Source organism: Heteronotia binoei, chromosome 4 (assembly GCF_032191835.1).
Source record: "Heteronotia binoei isolate CCM8104 ecotype False Entrance Well chromosome 4, APGP_CSIRO_Hbin_v1, whole genome shotgun sequence".
NCBI classification, from domain to species: domain Eukaryota; kingdom Metazoa; phylum Chordata; class Lepidosauria; order Squamata; family Gekkonidae; genus Heteronotia; species Heteronotia binoei.
In genome coordinates, this window is record NC_083226.1 from 40,379,429 (window position 1) to 40,404,205 (window position 24,777).

At 40.7% G+C, this 24,777-nt stretch overlaps 1 protein-coding gene across 1 annotated transcript in view; it reads right to left on the minus strand.

The window, feature by feature from the left end:
* Window positions 1-24,777, minus strand: part of SVEP1 (sushi, von Willebrand factor type A, EGF and pentraxin domain containing 1) — a 136,854-nt gene that overhangs the window by 104,404 nt on the left and 7,673 nt on the right. The window contains exons 2-3 of the mRNA XM_060236533.1: window positions 14,183-14,438; window positions 12,892-13,068 (exon numbers count right to left, since the gene is read on the minus strand). Coding sequence (XP_060092516.1) covers window positions 12,892-13,068; window positions 14,183-14,438 — 433 coding nt within the window. The remainder of the gene's footprint in view (window positions 1-12,891; window positions 13,069-14,182; window positions 14,439-24,777) is intronic.

The following is a 24,777-nucleotide window of genomic DNA, read 5'->3' on the forward strand; positions in this document are numbered from 1 at the left end:
ATGCAAACTGGTTGCATCCAAATTTGCTTGGATGCATCCAAACAGCTCCATGAACAACTGCCTCCATGTTTGCAGCTGACAAGCAAGATCTGAGCCAAACGAGCAGGTGATTAAAAATGACTAATATGATGTAAATTAAATATCACAGAAGTTTAGAGACAGCTGAAATGAGCACTTAGAAGCTAGAGAAGACAGGAGAATTTGTTATAATTGCTTTATGAGCCACCGTGGTATAGTGGTTAAGAACGGTGGACTCTAACCTGGAGACCTGGATTTTATTCCCTACACCTTCACATGTAGGCTTCCCAAACCTCCCGCTCTGGCGGGAGACTTCTGGGTTCCCAGCTTCATCTCCCGCTCTCCAAAAATTGGGAAACGGGGGGTGGGGGGGTGGAGGGGGGGAGAACATACCTGTAGGCTTCATGCTGTTAGCTCCTGAGCAGTTTGTAAAATGCCTGCTCCTTTAACGCTGGGCAGGAAGGAGGAAACAGGAAGGGCTTCTCTTCGGAGAACGGCCCCTCCCTTTCTTTGCTTTAGTTTTCACAGCAGGCAGAGGGAAGAAGACCCGGTAAGTATTTGTGTGTGTGAGAGAGGGAGGGGGGATTCCCTGGTATGGAGGCCCTTCCCCCCCTTTAGAAAGCGTGGGGGGGGGGAGGGAAATGTCTACTAGGCACTCTATTATTCCCTATGGAGAACAATTCCCATAGGGAATAATAGGGAATTGATCCATGGGTATTGGGGGCTCTGGGGGGGCAATTTTTTGAGGTAGAGGCACCAGATTTTTAGTATAGCATCTAGTGCCTCTCCCCAAAATACCCCCCAAGTTTCAAAACGATTGGACCAGAGGGTCCAATTATATGAGCCCCAAAAGACAGTGCCCCTATCCTTAATTATTTCCTATGGAAGAAAGGCATTTAAAAAGGTGAGCTGTCCCTTTAAATGTGATGGCCAGAACTCCCTTGGAGTTCAATTATGCTTGTCACATCCTTGTTCCTGGCTCCACCCCCAATGTCTCCTGGCCCCACCCCCAAAGTCTCCTGGCTCCGCCCCCAAAGTCCCCAGATTTTTCTTTAATTGGACTTGGCAACCCTATTCACATGAAGCCTGCTGGGTTGACCTTGGGCCAGTCACAAGTTCTTTCAGAGTTCTCTCAGCCACACCTACATAAAAATGTGTTGCTGGGAGAGGAAGGGAAAGGTGATTTTTAAATGCTTAGGGTAGAGAAAAGCGGAGTATAAAACCAACTCTTCTTCTTCTATGAACAATTAAATTTTAATTCATAAAGCTGTCTAGTCCTACTCCTTTCTGCTGCAATACTTTGAGAGTATATGGGAGTAAACACAGCTGAACACAGTGAGAGTTGCACTGAGTAAGCATACATAGAATTGAATTGTAATTCTGTAAACCTAACCAAAATTATTTGGAAATTCTCTTGAAATAGAACGTGTTTCTCAATAAACATGGTTAGGATCAGGCAGCAAACCTGAACACAATTTCACAGAAATAAACATCATTGATTTGAATGGAACTTAGCCATTCAGGAATATGTTTACAACTAAGCATAAACATGGAAAGAACAGGCCAAGGGCAAAACTTAGCTCACAAGCAAAGTAAAATCAGTTTAGTTTCACTTAAAATTTAATCCAGTTTAAAACAAGCCAGTGTGGTGCACTGGTTCGAGTGCTGGACTAGGACCAAGAAGTCCCAGTTTCAGATCCCTGCTAGGCATAAAACTTGCTGGGTGACCTTGGACCACACAATCTCTCTCTCAGTCTAACCTATCTCACAAGTTCGTTTGTGGGGATAAAATAGAGGGTAAAACCAAAGTTCTTTGGAGGAAGGTCAGAATAAAAATGGACTAAATAAACTATGGAAGTAAACTGTCCGAAGTATTTAAATTTAGCTGGCTTGCAGACAGATGTGTCACACTGCCATCCTTAGCTCAATGCCCTTCTAAGCCCACTGATTTCATTGAAACTAGAGAGCTGTAACTCTTAGGATTCCACTCTTTAACAATTCTAGGAAGCATGGCTAACTTTAAGAGATTACTTTTTATTTGAATGGGGGGGGGGAAAATCATGTAATTCTTATTTTATTCCCAAAGATCAGTCTCAGTATCTCTGTAGTTCATTAATTTAAGATTAAATGCCTTTATTGTTTTGTAGAATACTGAAATATTCCTTATAATTGGCTATTCTAGTTTGTGTTCAGGAAGATTAATTTGATGCTGCAAAACCTTTTAAATTTTATTTCTGGTCTTAATCTCTCTCTTTTTAAAATGATGTTGGCAAGTTTAGCTGAAAACATTAGCAAGCTTAGCTGAAAACATTAATGTAGATCTTTTATTACGCTCATAGTTCAGTAATAACCTTGAATCAGATCCCAGTCCCATAGTCAAGTCTGTTACAGAGCAGCTTTTTCTACAGTGTGCCAGGATCCATATAATTTTGGTTTGACACTGCAGCTGAAACTGACTTCAAACATATACTGCCTTACAAATGCAGAACAGCATACAAGCAACAAAATTTATTTTCACAACATCAAACCAGCCATAGGGACTTTATCCCCAGCTGCAGGTTTGCCTATACGTATACAAGCAGATATGTCACTTGTCAAATAAAACTTAATCATAGGCAAGGGTAGCAGAGCCATGAAGTTATGCCACATGTTCCTTTAAGAAGACTTTTTAAATAACCCTTTTAATCACATTTTATTTTGTTCAACAGTGCCACAGAAGCAGGGAAGGGGGGGACAAAGAACAGTCAAAGACCCTAATGATGCCTTTCCCAATTCAATTTGTAAACAGTCTCTAGTATGGAAAATGACTGATGCAAAAGGACCTTTTCTAACCCCTCATATAGCTGAACTTGTGACTGCTGCTGTTCCAGTGAACACCTAAAACAGGTGGGCAGAAGGTAACTCAGGAGAGACGAGCCACTATCCAAACAAGTAAAACTAGCTCTCCATCCCTCCTCCAATGCTGATATAGTAACATTCTTATCCTTCCTCTTGACACTATCACAACAGCTTCTTTCCTCTTTCTCTTTTCACCAAGAGAAGGAAGCAGAGGACCACACATACATACCTTTGCTCTGGATGGGGAAACGACAGTATCAATACTCTTTCCCACCTGTCTCCCCCTCTCTTCCTTCTTGTAGGTACCCTTGCTCTGTTACTATCACTTTTTCTCTGCAATAAAATTGTTATTGGACTCTTCCAAGGAAAACATAAAGGTAACTAACTACATATCTTCCCTCCAGAACAAGTGACAAATGGTAATGGAGGTGGCTTGCTTTGGGAAAAGAACAGAAGAAAGGTCTTCCCACTTGAGCACTTGTACTGAAAATCAAACTTTTATTTATCAGCTGCCATTTTGTGAATGGTCTCACCCACCAAGCCACAATTTTGTGATTGAAAGATTCCAAGACTCTTGAAAAAAATTCAGGAGCTATTAGAAACACAGTGTCTGATCTCTCGTGCCCTAAGGCTGATCCAGGAGTCTTTATGGGAAAATATTCCTTTGTACAGATATAGTCAAGCAATAAATGATGGAATCTGAATTACTAAATAATTAATTATTATTATATGGCAGTGTGTGTGATATAGCCAGGAGATCCTAAAATTTTCTGGCAGCCAAACACTCTAGCTCTTTTAGTGTTATACAAAACTAGGTGGTGGACTAGACTTGCTTTTACGGCAAGCGATGTTTCAGACGTGGTTCACCATTGTCTGCGTCATGACGATGGTATTCTTTGGAGGTCTCCCATCCAAATATTAGCCTGGCCCAATCCTGCTTAGCTTTTGAGTTGTGATGAGATCAAGTTAACCTGGGCTATCGAGGTCAGGGCCATCTGAATTTCTGGTGGATAACATTAAATGTACTTGACAGTTATTTTAACATGTCTAAAGGATTCTTTTTAGGTTATCCTTTACCTTGTAATATAATGCTGATAAAAAGTGCACTGCTTTCCCATCTGAGTGAGACAGTTTATACAGTCTATCCTGTCCCAGTTACCATAAGTGGAATGAGAAATGTCAAATTGGATTAAAAAAAGGCAGAGGCACTAGGGATCATATTACAAATTTATATGGATTACTGGAGCGAAAACTGGTAGAAGGAACATTGATAATTCTGAGATATGCAGATGACACCACATTACTAGTGAAGACTTGAAAGGACTCCTGATGAAGATTAAAGCATAAAGTGCCAAAGCAGAATTACAGCTGTACATCCATGAAAACAAAAGTAATGACTATTAGGGGAAGTACATAACAGTAAGGTTGATGATGAAGAATTGTTGAAGATTTTCTATTCCTTGAGTTCATCATCAACCAAAAGGGAGACTGCAACCAAGAAATCAGATGGACCCTGAGACTGGGAAAGGCAACCATAAAGGAACTAGAAAAGATTCTTAAGTGTGAGGATGTGTTGCTGGCAACCAAGAGTAAGAATTCATAGCATGGTCTTTCTCATGACCATGTATTGGATTCTCCAACTATGTAGTGGGGTACATCACATGTCACGGAAGAACTGCTGATATTGCTTGACAAATGAACTCATTTCTTAAGAATTAAAGAGTCTCCTGGGAGCCAACAGTGAAATCCTATGCAAAGTTACACCCTTCTAAGTTCATTGTAATTAATGGCCTGAGATGTAACTCTGCTTAGGACTCCACTGCAAAGCACCCACATGAGAAGGCTACTGTAACAGCTCTGCATAATTTTTCAGTTCTGCATGATATTTTACTTCAGTCTCTAACGGTGGAAGGGCAAGTCTGCAATATCTTCAGAGTAATCAGATCACTCAGTCACTCCCAGTGCAGAGCCGCAGCAGAATGACATACTCTCAGAAAATACACTACCCCCAAAACCGACTAACGTGAAAGGTAGCCTCCTTGAGGTGTCTAAATTGTGCTTTTGCTTTTCATGTAAAAGACTGATAGGTCTTAATCCATTTTAAAAAAAACACTCAAGCTATCAGAAATTTGGGAAACATCTAAAACTTACTATCCTCCTAAATGATATTCACATAAACCTCTCTAGCACCAAAACCATTTGCAGTGGCTAAGTAGGTTTATTAAGCGCTACTCACCAGATGTTCAAAGCATGGGGGGGATGGTCGAAGCTTGACATCAAAGCAGAGTAATATTAAAATATATTCTAGGCCACAATCTTTTAATTTAAAGTTAAACCAATTTTAATGGTAAAGCATATTCCATAATTAAAGATTAAGAGATCAGAATTTACCAGCATATATCAATGGTTTCTAGGAATGAATAACCGCAGCTAGTTTTCTGTACGACTTCAATCACGCTGCTGACTAGAATCATTGTTGTTATGCTTCTACATCTATATAGGGCAAAACGGGGGAAAGAAGCAGGCTGGAAAACAATAAAGTTCTCTGACCCAACTGTAACAAACTCCATTTCAGTATCTGGGCCCTTTCAGGGAGGGTTGCCAACTTCCAGGTGGTGGCTGGAGATCTCCCAGAATTACAACCAAATGACAGAGTTTGGTTACCCTAGAGAAAAAGGCTGTTTAGAAGGCAGACTGTATGGCTTTATAACCAGCTGAAGTCCCTCCCCTCCTCAAACTCTCCACCCCTCCAAACTCCAAGTATTTCCCAATCCAGAGCCAGCAACCCTACTATCAAGTCAAGCTAACTCTCTTAGAGTGATGGATTAATTCCTTTACATTATTGCTTAGCTTCAGGAAGACTTGCTAAAGATTCCCTCCAATCAGGTTTAGAGGATGCCTGGGAAATGTTGACCTCCAGAACAACTGGCAATTCTCTCCCCCCTCCTGCCCTCACCCTTTGAAGCTCAGAGGCTGACAACAACGTTCTGAGCTCCTTCCGCCTTGTCTTTGCTGACTTCCATTGGAAGCTCTTCTGAGTTTGCAAAGCTGCAGGGAAAACACAGAATGGATTTTCCATTAAGGTCTCTGCACTGATCCATCTGGGCCCAGAGACCTTAATGGAAAATCCATTCCATGTTTTCGTTGCAACTTTGTGCTGCAGTGTATTTAAGTGGATTGGAGTGGAATTAAAGCAGTTTCACTATTCCCCCACCTTTCTGTTTTAAACAAAATAGCACAAGAGTTTTAAGCATATATGTATTTGTATCCTTTATAAAGTTTATATCTCCACTATCTGGTAATACATTTTATGACGTGCATGGCTCAGTCCCACAAAGTTCCATTTGTGTCAAATCCATCCCTCATAACTAATAAGTTCAACACCTCTGTTCTAGACAGTATCATAAGCCACTCCGGAGCAAAAGCAATAGTTTCCAGGCAGGAAAGTAATGGATAATATTCTCTGGAGACATATTGAAATTGTACTTGATACTTTTGTATAGTACAAAAAAGGGAAACATTTAAAAGTCATCAAAAGTTCAAGTGAAGGCAATTATTGGTTTCTATCCAAGTTCATGCATTCTCCTGTCAGACCTGCTCAATAAATCTTTTAGCATAAGCATCTTATAGTTTAAATAAACATTAAAAACTCTGAACACTGGTTAAAACCTCACTCACCCAGACTGTGCATCTCAGAGAAGCTACAGACTTCCACTGCCTGAAAATAACTCTTTAAATTGCTGGAATACACCATTTTCTTTTAAAGATAACTGGCAAAAACAGATTCAAATAGGATCTTAAAATTGTTTTAAGGTTCTGGTGGAAATCCCCAAAGCATGGGTCCCTAGGTAAATTGTGCAGCACCATGGTCAGCTAAGCAGCTGGGTCAGTGCTCAGCTGGGAGCCCTCCTAGGAACCTCTGGCAAAGCTCCATTATGGAAGAAAGGTGGGGTAAAGATTAAACAAACAAAATCCCCTTTGTTCTACTTGCTGCATAAATTCTTAAAAGTTCTTTTTTGCAGAATACCAACTCAGTACAGAAAGAAAAGAGATGTCTAATAGAGAAACAGAACCCTGGCCTTTTTAAAGCCCATGTGCATGCATCTGCGTGTAAGGCTCTTCCCTGTCCATGTCTGTTGGCTAGCCCTCATCTGTCCTGCTGTGTCCCTCTGGTTGGTCCCCAAAGGCCTCAGAATAGGAAGAGAAGGAGGCTGATTCATCTGATTCCTTCTCTGTCCCCAGACAGAATTTCTCCTCTAGTCTAGAGCTGTGTCCTCCCTTCCTCTTCAGTCTCTCACAGGAGCTCTTTTTAGAGTCTATCTAGCCCTAACCTTCTTCACCATCTGCTAATCCCTACCTACTTAGCCATACTGTGCCTATTCCTGAATTGTGGTGATTGCTCTCTGCCAGGTAATGCCTGGCAACCAGTTTGTGGTGGGGGGCATCCCCCCAAAAAAAATTAAAAAGAAAAACAAGGCCTCATCTACTTACAGGAAGTTCTTACCACAGAGTTCCTTGAAATTCCTAGAGCTACCCTTTGTCACTTTTAGGTAGCTCAAGGACTTGACAAAAACTCTATGGTTAGAACTTATTTTAAGTAGGTAAGGTCTTATTTTTATTTTTAATTTTTCTCCTGTTGCTTCTAGCAGCAGGGCTCAGCAGCTCTCCCCTGCTTTTTCCCCCTGTGAGGCGGCCAGCTTTCCCTCCTCCTCCAGCCACCCTCTACTGACAGTGTCTTGGGGCTGGAAGGAATTGGCTGAATGCCCTCTAGGCCTGCCTCTGCTTTCCCTGGGCCCATCCCTCCTTTGGTCTCAGTGTCTGGTTGGTGTTGGGCCCAGCTGGACATGAATGATTCTTCCTGGCCTTGCCCTAGCCTGCTTCATGGCTTCTGGTGATGATGATTTGTTGGGGGTCCCCTGGGGCTCCTCCAGCCAATGCCAGTTACAGAGGCCAGCTACCCCTGCTGGTGGGGTGACTCAGAACCTGGCGCCATCTCCAGACACTGCACTAAAATCAAGATGCACATTCTCTTTCTACATCACCCCTACAAAACTGAACATCAAAAGATTTAGGGAAGGGCAAGGAAAGAGCTGGAATGTATGTTTTGCAAACAAAAAAGAACCAGAAAAATCTTTTCAACACCAATAATTTCCTGGAGACAGGCCCAGAAACCAATGATAGTTAAAAATGAATTGTTACCTCAATAGTTGCAGAACTCCAAAGGTTCCTATTACAGAACAGAACATATTTCTACATTTAAAACCTAACCTAACTGGCTATATAGCCTTTTAATGATTAGGATCTCATTAAATTCACTAGATGTAGATAATCAATTGTTAATGAAAAGGGACCATTCTATTTCCGTATGGCAAGCCTCAGTCTAATTTCAATCCAATGAAAATAAATTTCTATAATTTGAATGGAATGAATATTGTTAACTGCTATGTAAGAAAAGTGCCTCCACTAGGTTAAAATGCTATATTCATTGTAGCCAGCAATTATATTGAATAAGGGTAAGATTTCCTCATGATGTTTATAAACAGCTGCCACTAAAGACTCCTCAGAAGCTTCAACTGGTTCTGCTTGATGATGTCATTTATAGAGATGGTATGCAGGACCACCAACAGGAAGGGGGGCACTGCACTTGTCTTCCATGGCCTCTACAGAAGTTGCACAGACACATCCTGGCTTCTTCTTTTCATTACAGATGCAGAGTCCAATGGATCAGCCTGCCAAGCTCTGCCTGATCTTTCAGGGGAGGGAGAGTGGCTCAGTGGTAAGAGTATCTGCTTGGGAACCAGAAGGTCCCAGGTTCAATCCCTGGCATCTCCAAAAAAGGGTCCAGGCAAATAGGTGTGAAAAACTTCAGCTTGAGACCCTGGAGAACCGCTGCCAGTCTGAGAAGACAATACTGACTTTGATGGACCAAAGGTCTGATTCAGTATAAGGCAGTTTCATATGTTCATATATTCATCTGGAAATGCTGTATTTGCAAATTTTGCAAAAAATTTTTTTAGAGAGGTAGCCATTAGGGCCATATACTCAAGTTTCAGGCTGGAATCCAAAGAACCATGTTAACTACTTTTGTAAGCATAAGGTGGCTTTAGGCTGATTTCCTCTAACAGCAGGATCAAACTGCTGCATAGCAAATTGCTGTTTAAATGATGGGTTGCATGACAGGCTACAAGGGCTCAGTAGTTCTAAGGAAAATAGTAAAATATCCATGGGTTTATGCAAGACTAAAAAATTCCATGGATCTCTGATACAGTATAGCTTGCATTGGTGGCACATTTTGACAGCTGAAAATGAAAAACAGAACTGTGAACTTGGATCCCTGGTCTGGGGCAAACTGCTATCCCAGATGAAGTTTGTTTGGCAGACAACATTAGAGAAGTGACTCTGCAATCTTTTCTTCTTAGGCCATTGTCACCTGCATATTAGTAAACAATGCCCACAAAGTACTTTCTGGAAAATCTAGAGAATATTTACCTAACGACAGAGAAATATGTTTGGGAGGAAGAAACACCCTGCTATATTTGCAAATGTTATATATTTTCCACCTCATTTGAAAATGTATTCTCAGGCTTTAGATCAGGGGTCCTGACCTTTTTGAGCCTGTGGGCTTCTCTGCAATTTTGACACTGCATGGTGGGCACAGTAGGCAGGGCCAGTCACAAAACAACTGCCATAGCTTACCTCCAGTCACATAGTGAAGATGCTTGTGCTGTGCAAGCAACATTTTTAAAAATCTGAACAGCCAATCATATCTCCAATGGCCAATCAAAAGTCTTGGTGGGCAAAAGCCCCACCTGGCCCTGTCCACTTTCTAAAAATACTTGGCGGGCAACAGGAAAGGTGTCAGAGGGCATCATGGTGCCCATGGGCGACATGTTGGGGACCCCTGCTCTAGGTTTTTTGATACTGTAAAAAGACTTTCACTGCAGAACTTTTTTTTTTTAACATTGTGAGACATTTTTCTACCCCACGATACACTGGAATTCTGTTTGAGGTAAAAATATGCACCAGAATATTTATTTTATAAAAACATGTATATGGGGCATTTTCACCTGAACAGGGTGTCCAAGGCAGCAAACATAAAAACATTTCAATATTAGAACATTTAAGATGTTAAAACAGCATATAAAATATAATATAGAGAGAATATTTGAACAATTAAATAAAACATATAAACACAAAGCACATAACACAACCAGGGTGGGGGACTAATATCAGTTATTGAAGGAATGTTAAACAAAACAAAAATATCTTCACCTGGTGGCGGAAGACAACAATAGAGGGAGTTTCAGAGTTTTTGTGCCAAAACTAAAAAGGCCCTTTCTTGCTTTGCCACCCATCTAATCTCAGCCAGCAGGGGCACTCTAAGCAGAGCCTCTGAAGAAGACCTGAGTGGACAGGTAGGTGGATCTGAGTGGACAGGCACCAACACATATAGGGCTTTAAAGGTCAATACCAGAACCTTGAAGCAAACTGGGAGCCAGTGTAGATGGAATGACATGTACCCTATGACTCAGTCTGGCCAACATTGTGGCTGCAGTATTCTGTACCAACAGTAGCCTATGTAGTTGTTGTTATTCAGTCGCACAGTCAAGTCCAACTCTTTGCGACACCATGGACAAAGTCACGCCAGGCCCTCCTGTCTTCCACCATCCTCCAAAGTCTGCTCAAAAGCCTATGTAGAGCACACTGCAATATTCAAAACTGTATTTTACCAGGGCATGCAACACAGTGGCCAGATCTTTCTGGCCTAGAAAGAGTCACAGCTGGCTCAGCAGTTGAAGCCAGCGAAAAGCACCCCTGGTCATTGCTTCCACCGGTTTATCCAATTGGAAGCTTGGATACAGGGGCATCCCATAAGCTATAAAAGGAGCTACAAGCTCCTTTAAAAGTAGCCCAACCCCATCCAGAACAGAAGATGTTTCAATTCAATTAGCGTAAGTTTATTCAGAGTGTTACAAATTAAATTACCATCCACAATTATATCTTTTTAGAGTATGAGCTGCCTGCAGCATTCTCCTATTCCTGATATTATGAGCAGAGAAGAACCCATGCGCAAATGTCAAAAAAGAAAAAGCTGAACTCTTTCAGGAAGTAGGATTTCCATATTTTTCATCCCCTGTAAGAAACATGTGGTCTTTTGCCTTTTTCTGAAAAAAAAATGCAGCAGGATTTTAGAAAGATTCAGTCATGTTTTTAAGGAAAAATTAAACCCTTCAGGCGAGATTCTATGATGTGCGAGCATAACTTCCACTTCCAATTACATGTGTAGCAGATGCAGATTTTCACATGCATCCTATAATATATGCCGCCTTTTAAAAAATTCCACTTGCTGATGCACTGCTGATGTTATAAAAAATAACACTGTCAAATGCAGTCATTAAAAAATTATGACTTTTACGTGGCACGTGTTCAGAAAAAAGCAAAACTAACATGTGCAGACAGTGCTGAATGTGTTTTTGCCTGCTATGGGCTCCCATGTGGCATTTAAAGCAAATTTTCATTTTACTTGTAAAGTCCAATAAATACAGAAATCTCACATTAGAAAATTCAATTTGCATAAATCAACCATCTTCATGCTAACGCCTAATCTAAGCCAGATGTGTTTGATTGTTATTGTAGTTACTAAAAACATTTAACCAACTAAATTCTCCAATGCACTGCAAGTAGTAATCTCATTTTGCTAAGAGCCTCAGAAATGCATCCCATAGGCATGTATTGTTTTGCAAACACCATGAGTTGGATCGAGTGACTCCCTTCAACTGAATGAAGAGTATTGCTCCAATTAGAGCAAACGCTTTCAAGTGATGATGAGCTCCCTTAACACCCTTCATAAGGTCTTCTGAAGCATCTAAGGTTCCAGTGAGCTGAAGAAAAGCCAGGGTTTGAGGAAGAAGGAAATGGGCAATGGGAAGTGAACCAGCAGGTGCCAGTGAGAGCAAATGTGACATACTGGCTAGACTGCCAGACTACAGTCTTGGAAGTCCAGATTTGAATCCCCACTCTGACATGGAAGCTCACTGAATGACCAAAGCACTGCATTCAGGAGTACAAAATCTGTTATCTATCCCCAGACCAAGGGAGGCCAGACTGTGCTCTACATGGGCTAGGGCCTTCTCAGTGGCAGCACCAATGATGTGGAACGCCCTCCTAGAGGCTATAAGGACCCTGTGGGATCTCTCCCAATTCCACAGGGCCTGTAAAACTGAGTTATTTTGACACCTAAATGAGAAAGGTTTGCCACTCTACACTGCTGTGCAACATCATTTATGTGGCATTATGATCACCATAAGATCGCTGTCAGAAGAAAGAAAGTTATGATCCAGCCTATACCAAAATTTTTGAGTAGCACCATGAAATGTATTTTAATTGTTAATTTTAATATTTTTAAATTGTAACCTTAAATTGTGTTTTCACTGATTGTTAGCCACCCTGAGTCTGCTTGTGGTGAAGGTGGGATAGAAAACTAAAGTAATAAATAAATAAATCTCTCTGTTTCTCTAAGCCTATCCTAGCTCACAAAGTTGTTGCAATGACAGAAGGAAGAAGGGGATACTGACATTATAAGCCACCACGCTCCCCATGGAGAAAGTGGAGTATAAATATCTGAATAAATAAATGGTGCTCTTGGGTACCAAGTTGGGTCTCACTCCCCTAATACATGGCTACAGGGTGGTGTTTGGCTGGTGGGTCACAAATTGCACAGGCCTGGCCTATTTGTAAAGGTTTGGATAAAAACTGAGAACTTTCCTGGCAATGCTTGCATTTGATACACATTCTGTACTGCTAAGTGCCCTGTGATGTACTGAATGCTTCCATCATCAACCTCTGTCTTACATGTAAAAACTGGTAAATTCCATTTCATTGTATCTGAGGAAGTGCATGTGCACATGAAAACTCAGATCTTGACTAAAACTTTGTTGGTCTTAAAGGTGCCACTGGACTCAAACTTTTTTCTATAAATTGGCCATGTAAAGGATAGTTCTTACCATCTATATTAAATAAGAAACAGACACTGACCTGTACATTCATGCTGTAGCCCTTTGCCATAGTATCCTTTTTCACAGATGCACTCGAACTGCCCTGTGTGAGTACCACATTTGCAGCTTGCCATAATATCACAGCAGTTTTCGTTCCCATCACAAAGGTAAGAACAATAGGAAATATCTTCTTGAATGTAACTACCAGAGGGCAGATCTGTAAATCACATGAGTAAAGAGTTAGTAAACTATTGCACAACAAAACAAACATGAAAATTAGAGGATGTTATAAACCACAACAACATAACTACAGCAAAAAATGTGCTTAACACAAAAATATAACATGACTATAAAGATTTTTCTTGTATTTACATTTTATGCTCAAGTTTTAATAGGGCAAACATTGCTTTAAGACAAAGACTGCCTTACAACAATACCACATAATCTACAAATTTATACTTGAATTATACTTAAATTTAAATAACTTGGGTATTCAGATTCTCAGATCGATTATGACTTTGCTCTGGGATAGAAGGCGTTTTGGGCTAGAGCTTTGCTCACAGGAAATTGGTCAGAGAACTTCAAATGATTAGAGTTAATATAGACTAGGGTGTTAACAATAGGGCTGTATTTATTCTTGATAGTCCTGACCTGGATGGCCCAAGCTGGACTGATCCCATCATATCTCAGAAGCTAAGCAGGGCCAGCCATATTTTGTACTTTGATGGGAGACCACCAAGGAAGTCCAAAGTCACTAATGGAGACAGGCAAAACAAACCACCTCTTATAATCTCTTCCCTTGAAAACCCTATGGGGTTCACCATAAATCAGCTGCAACTTGACAGTACTTTCCATTAACAACCACGATACTTAAAAATGCTTTATATTAGGATTTAGCAATGTTATATACCCAAGAAACAAGTTTCTTCCAGCAACTGAAATTTAATCTGCTATTTATAAAGGTTATTTTCTAATTAAAACAAATAATAAACTTATGCATTTTTTTTTTTAAATGAAGTATAGATAATTTGACAGCCTCAAAAGCATCCTACAGAGAATCTAATGCATTCTGTTTGATCAGAAATGAAGACTCTGGGGTGATGTTGCTTTCACAACGTTTTCACGGCAGACTTTTTACGGGGTGGTTTGCCATTGCCTTTCCCAGTCATCTACGCTTTCCCCTCAGCAAGTTCGGTACTCATTTTACTGACCTCGGAAGGATGGAAGGCTGAGTCAACCTTCAGCCGGCTACCTGAAAACCCAGTTACCGCCAGGGATCGAACTCAGGTCGTGAGCAGAGCTTAGGACTGCAGGAAAGTAAATTAGATTACCTTCGTGAAGGGCTCTGCGAGCCAAAGCTTCAAATTCTGCAAAACTGTGAAGGAGGTAGCAGTGTTCCTCCTTTGGATGAGAAGCCATATCATTCAGTTCTCGAATGTTGCCTTGCCATATCCCAAATGTGAAGATCTCCACTCCAAATTCACGCAATGATGCTGCAATAGGCCTGGGATCCCCTCCATTGGAATAACCATCCGTAATGAGGAATATCACCTTGGTAGCATTAGTACGGGAGTGAAGCAGTATTTGCTACAAGAAGGAATTGAAAAATAACTTCTTTAGCCAAGAGTTAGCAAGTTGATGACCTGCTAATGGTCTTTCTAGGCAGGGTACACTCCCTTTGCTAATGATGTTTGACCTAACAAGATTTTTGTGGGACCACCCAATAGTAACAGCTAAAAATCAACAATGTGTTAGCAGACAATATGGTTAACAAGCCAAATGCTGATTCACACTCCATGCAGCTTAAAATTTACTCTACAGATACTTTATAAGAATATCAACCAATCAACAGATGAAGCTGCTTTATACCACTTATATATCATGATCCAATCAGTATTTTCTACTCTGACTTGTAAAGGCTTTCCCATGTCTTAGGCAGAGGTCTTTCACATCACATCATCTACTACCTGACTGAACCTGGGATCTTCTGCATGCAAAGCAGATGCTCTGACAATGAGTCACAATCCCACTGCTAACACAGAAACAATTATTTTCCCGACTCCCTATTCAATACAAATCAGGGAAATGGAGGTTCATGATGGTTTGAGGCTGTGAAGTCACACAAATCTCCCCATTTACCGAACCAGTTTGTGAAATTGGGGAAAGATTCTCCCTTCATTCTGCTGGTGGTGGCTACCCAAAGCTAGTAGAATAGAAGGGGGGGGGGGGCAGATCTTGCAAAAGCCATTTAAAGGCAATTTCACACATGGGGACATTTCCTTTAAATGACTTTTGCAAGGGAACACTGCATGTGAATGAAGTTCAGCCACACGAACTTCACTTGCATGCTATGCTCAGTTGCAAAAGCCATTTAAAAGGAATGTTTAGAAGTGTGGGAGGGAGAGCAAAAGGGATAATTAAAATGGCTTGCATTTTAGCAATCCCTCTTGCTCCCTCCCCTCATTTCCCAACATGAACCACATGAACCTCCAAAACCATATCCAGAGTTGTGGATAGGAATGGGCACGAACCCGCAGTCACGAACCAATAATGTTCAGCAGGAAAGTAGGTTCATAACAAGCTTTGTGCTCATCCCTATATTACAATGCAAATATTGGGCATAGACAGAAGCAATTGTTTAGGATATCTGTTTCAAGATTTTTTTTATCTAGGATTCTGATCACAACCTAATTGTTTTTTTTTGAGGGGGGTCAATACTTGACAGCATCAGTTACCCACAAAAGTTAATCTGCTTTATTTTGTAACAAAGGATTACAGACTGATTAAACAAATGTAACCTATCTTATCCAAATATATTTAAACTACCATATGTAGCTTGGATGTCATGGAAAATTTCCACTAACAGAAAGGAATTTTTAAATTGATTCTCCCTTCTCAGGGGGAGTATTTGGGGGGCATTTTGGGGCTGCAACAAGAAGGAAGTCCCATTCCAATTACCGAAATCCTGCCATCAGTGGAGATTTACTATAGGATCCAAGTTTATAAGTATTCATGTTTCTCCAAAAAATTGTAACAGATTTTAATTACTTTAGCATATAAAACTAAGCTATCCCTTACTACACAACAATCTTTCCCCAGCACTCTATCAATCCCTCTATATGCAACCATTCCCATTGTTAATGTACACACATATACACACAAAAGGCAGAGAGGGAGATAGCCTTCCTTTATTGTTATAATGAAAGCATCTATCTTCTTGGCACTGCTGTGCTCCATTATATTTCTTACATTTTTATTATCCTTCCAAATTTTCCTTCCCCAAAACTAGCAAAGCCACATGTCCTAAGCACCATCACATGCTATGAAACTATCCAGGTAAACAGTATCCCACATCCACTGAATCCATCTGGTAGACCTGTTGGTCCACAATCTGTCTTATTCCTATATTCCTCAGCTCTGACTATTATATCTTCACTCATGCATTTCCCCACCAGAAGTTTTAACTTTTTTGTTCCCTGAAATTGCTTCTCCGTCTTCCAGACAGATAGCCATACCAGTTTGCAGCACTTCATATTGCACCATTAATGCATAATGTTTTTCAGGGTTTTATAAACAAAGCCCATAGAGATAAAGTATTAGTAGGTTTTAGGTAGGGTTGCCCATTTGCCTGACTGCAGTGGATAAATCTTCATACTCAGCCCCACTCTTCCACCCTTGAGAAATTGAGGCACAGGAGAGAAAATGGCTACAAAATGTGATGCTCTAGGAACTTCTCCATGTCTCTATAGGAAATTTCTCCATGTCTCTAAGGGAAATTCCTAGAGTATCACCCAGAAATATCATACCTTCCTCAAAAATGTCACAAACACCTCGAACTATGTTCTCCAGGCACTGCTCTCAAAATCTCACATTTGCCAAGGCACTGCTAGCAATCCTAGTCTTAGGCCTAAACCCAGCATCTAAAGAATTCCCCTCTGTCTGTCTTTAATGCCCTTTTATCAAGGACATGTCAGGAAAATAAAATCTATATTTTAGTGAGAGTGTCCCAAGGAGAAAGAAAGCATATAGATATTCTGAAAAGCATTCACAATTATAAATGATCCATTTTAGAGCAGTTCTGGCCAATAGACATTTTACTGAACATAATGATTTTGTGATGTTTTTGTGTCTGACTCGCTGATGCAGTAAGTGCACAGAAGAAATCTATTTACTAAGTCCACCTAGCCCAGTATTCTGCTTCTTACAATTGGCAAGAAAACATACTTCACAGCAGGCAGATTTAGGAAGAATATTCCCAACAAATGCTTATCAGTAACAGATGATTTTGAACCATGAAGCAAGGCTCGCATTCCCTTCCTCAGTGCTTCTAAAATGCACTTTTAGGGAAATAATAATTAATTAACCATGCAATTAACTCCTTTAACATCTTGTAATTGATTAACCTGTCTGTTCAAAGTCTGCTTTTTCAGTAAATGTTTCTCTTAACCCCACTATTTTTCCTTCTCACACCACCTGGTAAAATAACTTATTGCATTCCTTCCTTTGGCTATTCCAGGAACAGTAATATGACTGCCTTTGTTTCTTCTATCATAGAGAGTAATTGCATTTCCAAGAGAGAAAGAGATTAAACAACTCAGTGGCTGTTCTGGAACTTTAACAAGAGTTTTATTGAGAGACTAATGCCAAGCATTCAAATTTAAAGCATATTTTTAGAGCTAAGGCGAATAACTGAGTGTGGGGCTCATCTGCCTGTTCAGTTGCAGTGAATTAAAGATAATTTTCTTACCATTAGTATCTCTCTAAAAACACAGAATTAGGAGTTGTCACTCACCTACACTGTTGGACCAGCCTCCCATCTTCTTTTCTTACAAAACCCAGAACAGACCCATGCTACACAGGATTGCCAACTTCCAGGTGGTAGCTGGAGATCTCCTACTATTACAACTGATCTCCAGGCAACAGAGATCAGTTCACCTGGAGAAAATGGCTGTTTTGGAAGGTAGATTCTGTAGCATTATACCCCACTTAAGTCCCTCCCCTCCTCAGACTTCACTTCCAAAAACTCCAGATATTCCCCAACCCAAAGCTGGCAGCCCTAGCTATACTCCTGTGACACCTGGGCATGAGCTCTTTTTAAAAAGGTAAAGGTAGTCCCCTGTGCAAGCACCAGTTGTTTCTGACTCTGGGGTGATGTTGCTTTCACAACGTTATCATGGCAGACTTTTTACAGAGTGGTTTGCCATTGCCTTCCCCAGAGCTCTTTTTACCCTCCCAATGAAACCAGTGTGGCAACTGAAAATGTAGTATTCCAGGGGGGTGGAGAGATCACAATATTATTTTGGGATTGCCCAATTTTTACATCTGGCCTTGGATTGGGTACAAAGCACCACAAAAGATTCTACTCACGGAACAAAAGCTTTTCCTTCTGACTACAGCCCACTTACCCTTTTTGAAATGCTGCCCCCAAGCAGCCTTCTCAAAGAACAGACCTGGTGTGATCTGAGGGCCTGCAGGTTGGAGAAATCAGTAAGGATTTTACCCCCTGCCACATATGTCCTCCTTACACCAACAGAAACTAAGATTTGGATCCAGTCCAAGAATGCAGTCCAAGGATTATGGCTACAATACTTGAAACACTCCTTTTTAAATAGTCCCACTTACATTAATGGGGTCCTAACCAGGATGACCAAGGCTAGCCCAATCCTGTTTGATCTCAGAAGCTAAGTTGGGCCATTTCCTGTTAGTACTTGGGACACAAGACTATTGAGGCTGCTACACAGAAGCAGACAGTGGCTGATTAGTTCTGTTTGTCTCTTACCTTGAAAACTAGCTGAAAAGGTCAGCTGTAACTTGACAGCACTTTCCACATTAATTGGGCTATCCTTTGGGGTGCCAACCTCCAGGTGGTGGCTGGAGATCTCCCACTATTACAACTGATCTCCAGGCAACAGAGATCACTTCCCTTGGAGGAAAGCATTGCTCTGGAAGATGGGCTCTATGACATTTTGCCCCAAACCCTTTTTCTCCTCAGGCTCCACCCTCAGAATCTCTGGGTATTTCCAGAGTTGGCAACCCTAACTATCCTAAGTAAAGTATCTTGAGGCTTACCATTTGCGCCCATCAATTATTTACTTATTTATTTACTATATTTCTAAGAGCCACTTGAGAAAGAGTTTAGGTCTTTTTTGTGTAACAAAATTACTTATTCTGAAATTTGGGGAAGGAAATGAAGATCTGTGCATTTTTAAATGGTTAAATGAGAAATTTCTCATTGTAGGGCATTTTAGGAACAGTAGCAAAAAAAAAAGGTATAATACAATAGAGTTTAAAAATAGAAGACAGTGGTATAATAGCTCAGAGGAAGAGAAAAAAGGTGGCAGTTACACTGAAATACAACTTCCTATATTCATTTCAATAACGGTATTTTAACATAATAGAAGTCTTTTAGAATCCCTATAGGGCAGTATAAATTATCTCCAAGTTGTAATTTGTCTGCCAAAAAACAGACAAAGCAAAATGCCTAGTTATACTAAATATTGAGAGAATAAATTACAGCAGTCTGAATGAATATGTGGTATACTGAGCCATACCGAGGGTGCCAAACACCCTCCTCTTCATGTATCAATGAATTATTTTGGAATAGTATCAAACCACCTAAAGAGAGTTTTTAAAACAAGATAATCTTAGCACTACTGAAGTGACTTACAAGGTCTCTTAGAGATACTATAACTTTCTATCATATATTCAGTTTTAGGTCATATTAAACAAGGATCCTAACCACATAACAGTATACCTCTGACTTTGATCAGAATCAAAGGGCTAATTTACACATTATGAGCTATGTGGATTGGGTCCCACCATGTGTAATGTATAACAGTGAGGTTGGGTTTCCCCAATAGGCCAATAGTTCCCCCTAAACCATTTAAGGTCAGGAATATCACCAGAGGGCCTGAAGCTCCTCCACACAAGCCTCCATCCCAGTCCAAACATGGCAACATGGATCTAGAAACTCAGGTGTTATTGTTGCTCATTATACAGGGTGGGGATCCCAAACCCAACCTATGTACTCTGTAATGTATTCAATAACACCCAAAGGCAAAACAAGCTTTGTGAAGAATTATCTAAGAATACGTATTCAGAAGTCAGACCCATTGACTTCAAAGAGACTAATTAGCATAGCCTTATTCATCTGAAACGGCCCCGTGGTGCAGAATGGTAAAGCAGCAGTACTGCAGTACTGTGGTCTGAACTCTCTGCTCACGGCCTGAGTTTGATTCCGGTGGAAGCTGGCTCAAGGTTGACTCAGTCTTTCATCCTTCTGAGGTCGGTAAAATGAGTAGCCAGCTTGCTGGGGGGAAAGTGTAAAAGACTGGGGAAGGCAATGGCAAACTACACCGTAAAAAAAAAGTCCACCATGAAAACATTATGAAAGCAATGTCACCCCAGAGTCGGAAATGACTGGTGCTTGCACAGGAGACCTTTCCTATTCATCTGAAATTTATGAAGCAAAAACGACATTTTAAAAAATTAATGTTCTAGCCCACTCCTCAACATCTGCTCATGCTTCTTTTCCAAAGTATCTCTTCCCAAAGCAAAACAACAGTCTTGACTTTCATTCATTTTACCGAAGAAAAGGGTGCTTCAAGAAACCATAAAATGCATGACTTTTGGGTCTGCAGGATGAGCCCATTCCGAAACAGCTGCCCCCATCATAGGAGGAGGCTTGGTATACATTTTTTAATGAAATTGACTACCTGCCAACATGGCAGTCAATTTCAGTGGTGTCCTCTACTTATTCTCAGCATACCTTTGAGACCACCTCTCCCCATATGAGCCCCATAGGTCTTTATAATCAATTACTCAAGACCTCTTGGTGGTACTCAGCCCAAGAGATGTTCAACTTACCTTGACTAGGGCCAGGGCCTTTACGGACCTGGCCCTGCCTGATCGAATGAGCTCCCCTTGAAGATCCAACCCCTGCAGGACCTACTCCAATTCTGCAGGGCCTGTATAACACAGCTCTTCTGCCAGGCCTTCAATTGAGGTGGTAGACATTACCTGTCATTGCCCCCCCACCCATTCTAGTGTTGTAGGACCTGATGAACCTGGCCTGATAGGCCATGTCTGTTGAGGCTGGATCTGTTACTTTTAGCTTTTGTAGTTTTAGCTGTTTATATAATTTTAATCTGGTTTTAACTGCTTGGCTGTCTGATTTTATGATGTAACCTGCCCTGAGCCTGTTTTAAGAGAAGGGCAGGCTATAAGTCAAATGAAATAAATAAATAAAAACTCCAAGAACTCCCACTGCTTCAGCAAGGCTGAGGACCCATGCTTCTAGACAAGGCTGGTTTTACATTTGAATGATGTTAGTGAAAGCTTTTTTTTTTGGTAGAAAAAGGCCACCAGGAACTCATTTGCATATTAGGCCACACACCCTGACATCACCACTGTTTCACACATGGCTTTTTGTAGAAAAAGGCCATCAGGAACTCATTTGCATATTAGGCCACACACCCTGACACCAAGCCAGCTGGAACTGTGTGTTCCTGCTCAAAAAAAGCCCCGTGGGCATCAAATATAAAATTCACTTTATAGCATCTCATCTGTTTCTGCTTAAAATAAATTAATGAAACCGACTACCAACATATACAGACGCACATATATTTTACCTTTTTGTTTAGCAGCAGTACACACACAAAGACCTTTGAATGTGCTCCAAGCAAACCAAAGTACTCAAGTCTTGTTGCTATCAGTTGGGACATTCTCTTTTAAAACAGATTCTTAGGATTCTTCTCAAGCTGCCATATTCCACACTTCAGCACTTCATAGCTTCCATGCAAATTTTGAAAGTACTTCCAGGGATATACTATGTATACTTGTAATCATGTGTAGTCCTTTTTCAATAAGTAAATTATCAATGTGTATGCAATTATAAATGTAATTAACACTTCATTAGCAAAACTGCATGTGTGTATACATACAAGCAAGTTACTACACGTTAAAAGATGTAGCATTCATTGTTATGGACAAAAATATGCAACCGTCAAATTTCATACCTCAATAATGCAATCCAAAACAGAGTTAAACCCTACTAAGTCTGTTGACATCAATTTACTTAGAAAGGTGTAACTCTGTTTAGGTTGACAGTGTAAATATTTGTGATTACAGAGCCAAACTCATGATCTGAATCACTTCAACTGACTGTGGTTCATTCAGAACTGACAAACTGGGGAAGATCCCTTTTGTCGATATAGGATATAGGCTAATTTTCAGAAGGTATATTCCACAGTTCCTTCTACACTAGCTTTTTTCAAACTGAGATAAACTCAATTATTATAAGGAACCCAGACAGAATCATTACCAAACCACAGCATACCCATACTTTCCCAGCTGTCATCCCACATTATGGCATTTATTTAAATATTTATATTCTACTTTTTCCATATCTCAAAACCTCACATCCCATTAAATGCCACAACAAATGCTGGTATTGACTTGAAAGGGGGATAAAAAATAAGGCAAATGGCAGCGTCCCCAGAGCAAAAAAATAGACTTGGGCCTATTATGCATAGGTATTTCCCCTCACTTTCATTGTGCATGTCTTATCAGGTTTTCTTTGTCATTCTGCATTGATTCCCCGCCCCCCCTTCAGCACTCAAGTTCACTTTCTGGTTACTGTTTCCCCTGGTTTTCTGAATGTGTTTTTGTGCCAATTTTTCTCTTGTTTCACTTCCAAGTTGAAAGTAATTCAAAAGTATACAGATTCCCTTGGATTCCCCTATGCCCTTTTGCCACCCCTTGAAGGTCACTCCCCACCCACATCGAGGTCATTCCACCTACTCTGTACCTTCTGCCACCCTCCCCCCTTCATCAGTCTACAAGCTCCATTTCCCCCTCATTTTAATTTTTTTAATATTTTACAAGCAGCATGAGTCTAGCAATATGAAATTATCACTAGCCTACGATTACTGAATTTAAAAAAAAAATAAAATGGCAGGAAAGTTTTAAAGGAGCTGTGTAAAGTTTAGTTCCCTGCTGGAATTGACTTGAAAAGGGGATCAAAAAGAAGGCAAATGGCAGCATCCCCAGAGCAAAAAAAAAAAAGGATTTCAGTGTTGCACACAAACAAAATAAGGGGGGATCATCAGCGCAGAATGAAATTACATGAGCTGTAAAGACAGAGAGTGGGATGGGAAAGCTTTGAAAACATTTTCTCTTTAATGCTGAAGAAGAATTGCAGATTTATACCCTGCCCTTCTCCCTAAAACAAAGACTCAGAGCGGCTTACAATCTCCTATATCTCCTCCCCCCACAAGAGATACCCTGTGAGGTGGGTGGGGCTGAGAGGGCTCTCACAGCAGCTGCCCTTTCAAGGACAGCAGCTGCCCTTTCAAGCTCTGCCAGAGCTATGGCTTACCCAAGGCCATTCCAGCAGGTACAATTGCAGGCCTGTGCAAAGCATGGTGGAGTATTGCCATCAATCACAGCTTGCAATGCAGGTGTCAGTGGGTTCTACCATGCATTCTGTATACTCAACATGTTTCCCCATATTATGAGTTTGTGTAACTCTTCCCCATTTTTTTATTGCGGTGATAAGACAGCAGAGATTCTGCTAATGTGTGGTAATATGGAAAATGGGGCTTTGCAGCTGCTTGTCAGTTTCAGAAAAAGTCTGGTCGATTACAACAATGGATTTCCCACCCCACCTTGCCTTCCTTCCTGTTCCCTTTCATTCAAGGAACCAACACTAAAATTCAAGCACAAAACCTGAACCATATTACTATACAGCTGCAATAGGGCAACTACTTACATTAAAAAAAAACAACAACTTTAGACACCACCCTCCACATGTCACAAATGACATTCCACTCTAATTTAGAAAAATGTTTTTTTTAAAATACAGCAGAGAGAAAAAATGGTATGCAAGTCAAGATTAAATGCGTACTGCTTTGAAAATCTGCAGTAAGATGTGCATGCAAAATGGGCCCTGATCTCAAATATAGGTGAAAATTATTATTTATTTATTTGCTTCATTTATACCTTGCCTTTCTCTCCAATGGGGACCTAAAGTGGCTTACGTTGTTCGCTTACAATCTCCTATATAACACCAACCCTGTGACATAAGTTAGGCTGACAGTGTGTGAGTGGATCCCAACAACCTTTCATGGTAGAGTATGGATTTAAACCTGGATCTCCCTGATCCACTGCATCACATTGTACTGTACCACACTGGCTGTCGCTACTGATGTGCACACCTGTACTTAGGAATTAAGTCAGGGGTGTTGAACTCAGGAGGGCCAGATCTGACACAAATGGGATTTTGTGGGGCCAGGTCATGGGTGTCATAAAATGTAATGTGAGGGAGCAGAGACATAAACTTTATAAAGGTCACAAACTCAATTAAAGATATTATTTTTAGCTTAAAATACAAACATGCTTAAAACGCTTGCAATATTTTGTTTAAAATGGAATGGTGGGGGAATAGTGGGATAAGAAAATGCAATTTTTAAAATAAAACATAAAAAAAAGCATAAAGATCACAGCAGAAATTAAAAATATAAAAAGCTGCGAGCCTGGGGGGAAAATGAAATGGCATTACAAGCTTCTCTCCCCCCCCCCCCCGAGTCTACTCAGATTGGCAATGGCTCTCCAGTGTAATATCCCACTTTGGCTGTGGATTCCCAAGTTAGAGCACTCAATAGGCACAAGTTCCTAAACCCACTGAGCAGAGACAAGCTGGCTCGAAACATCAACCTTTTATTTTCAAGGACGCAACTCGGAGAAGCATGAGCTTCAGCTGGGCCACAGGAACGGAGAAACAGAACAGACAAAGTTGCAAGGAAAACATGGAATGGATTTTCCACTAAGGCCTCTGGGCCCTATCTATCTGCTCACAGATGTCTTAATGGAAAATCCACTCCACATTTTCTTTGCAGCTTTGTTTCCTGTTGCAACCAGACAAAGC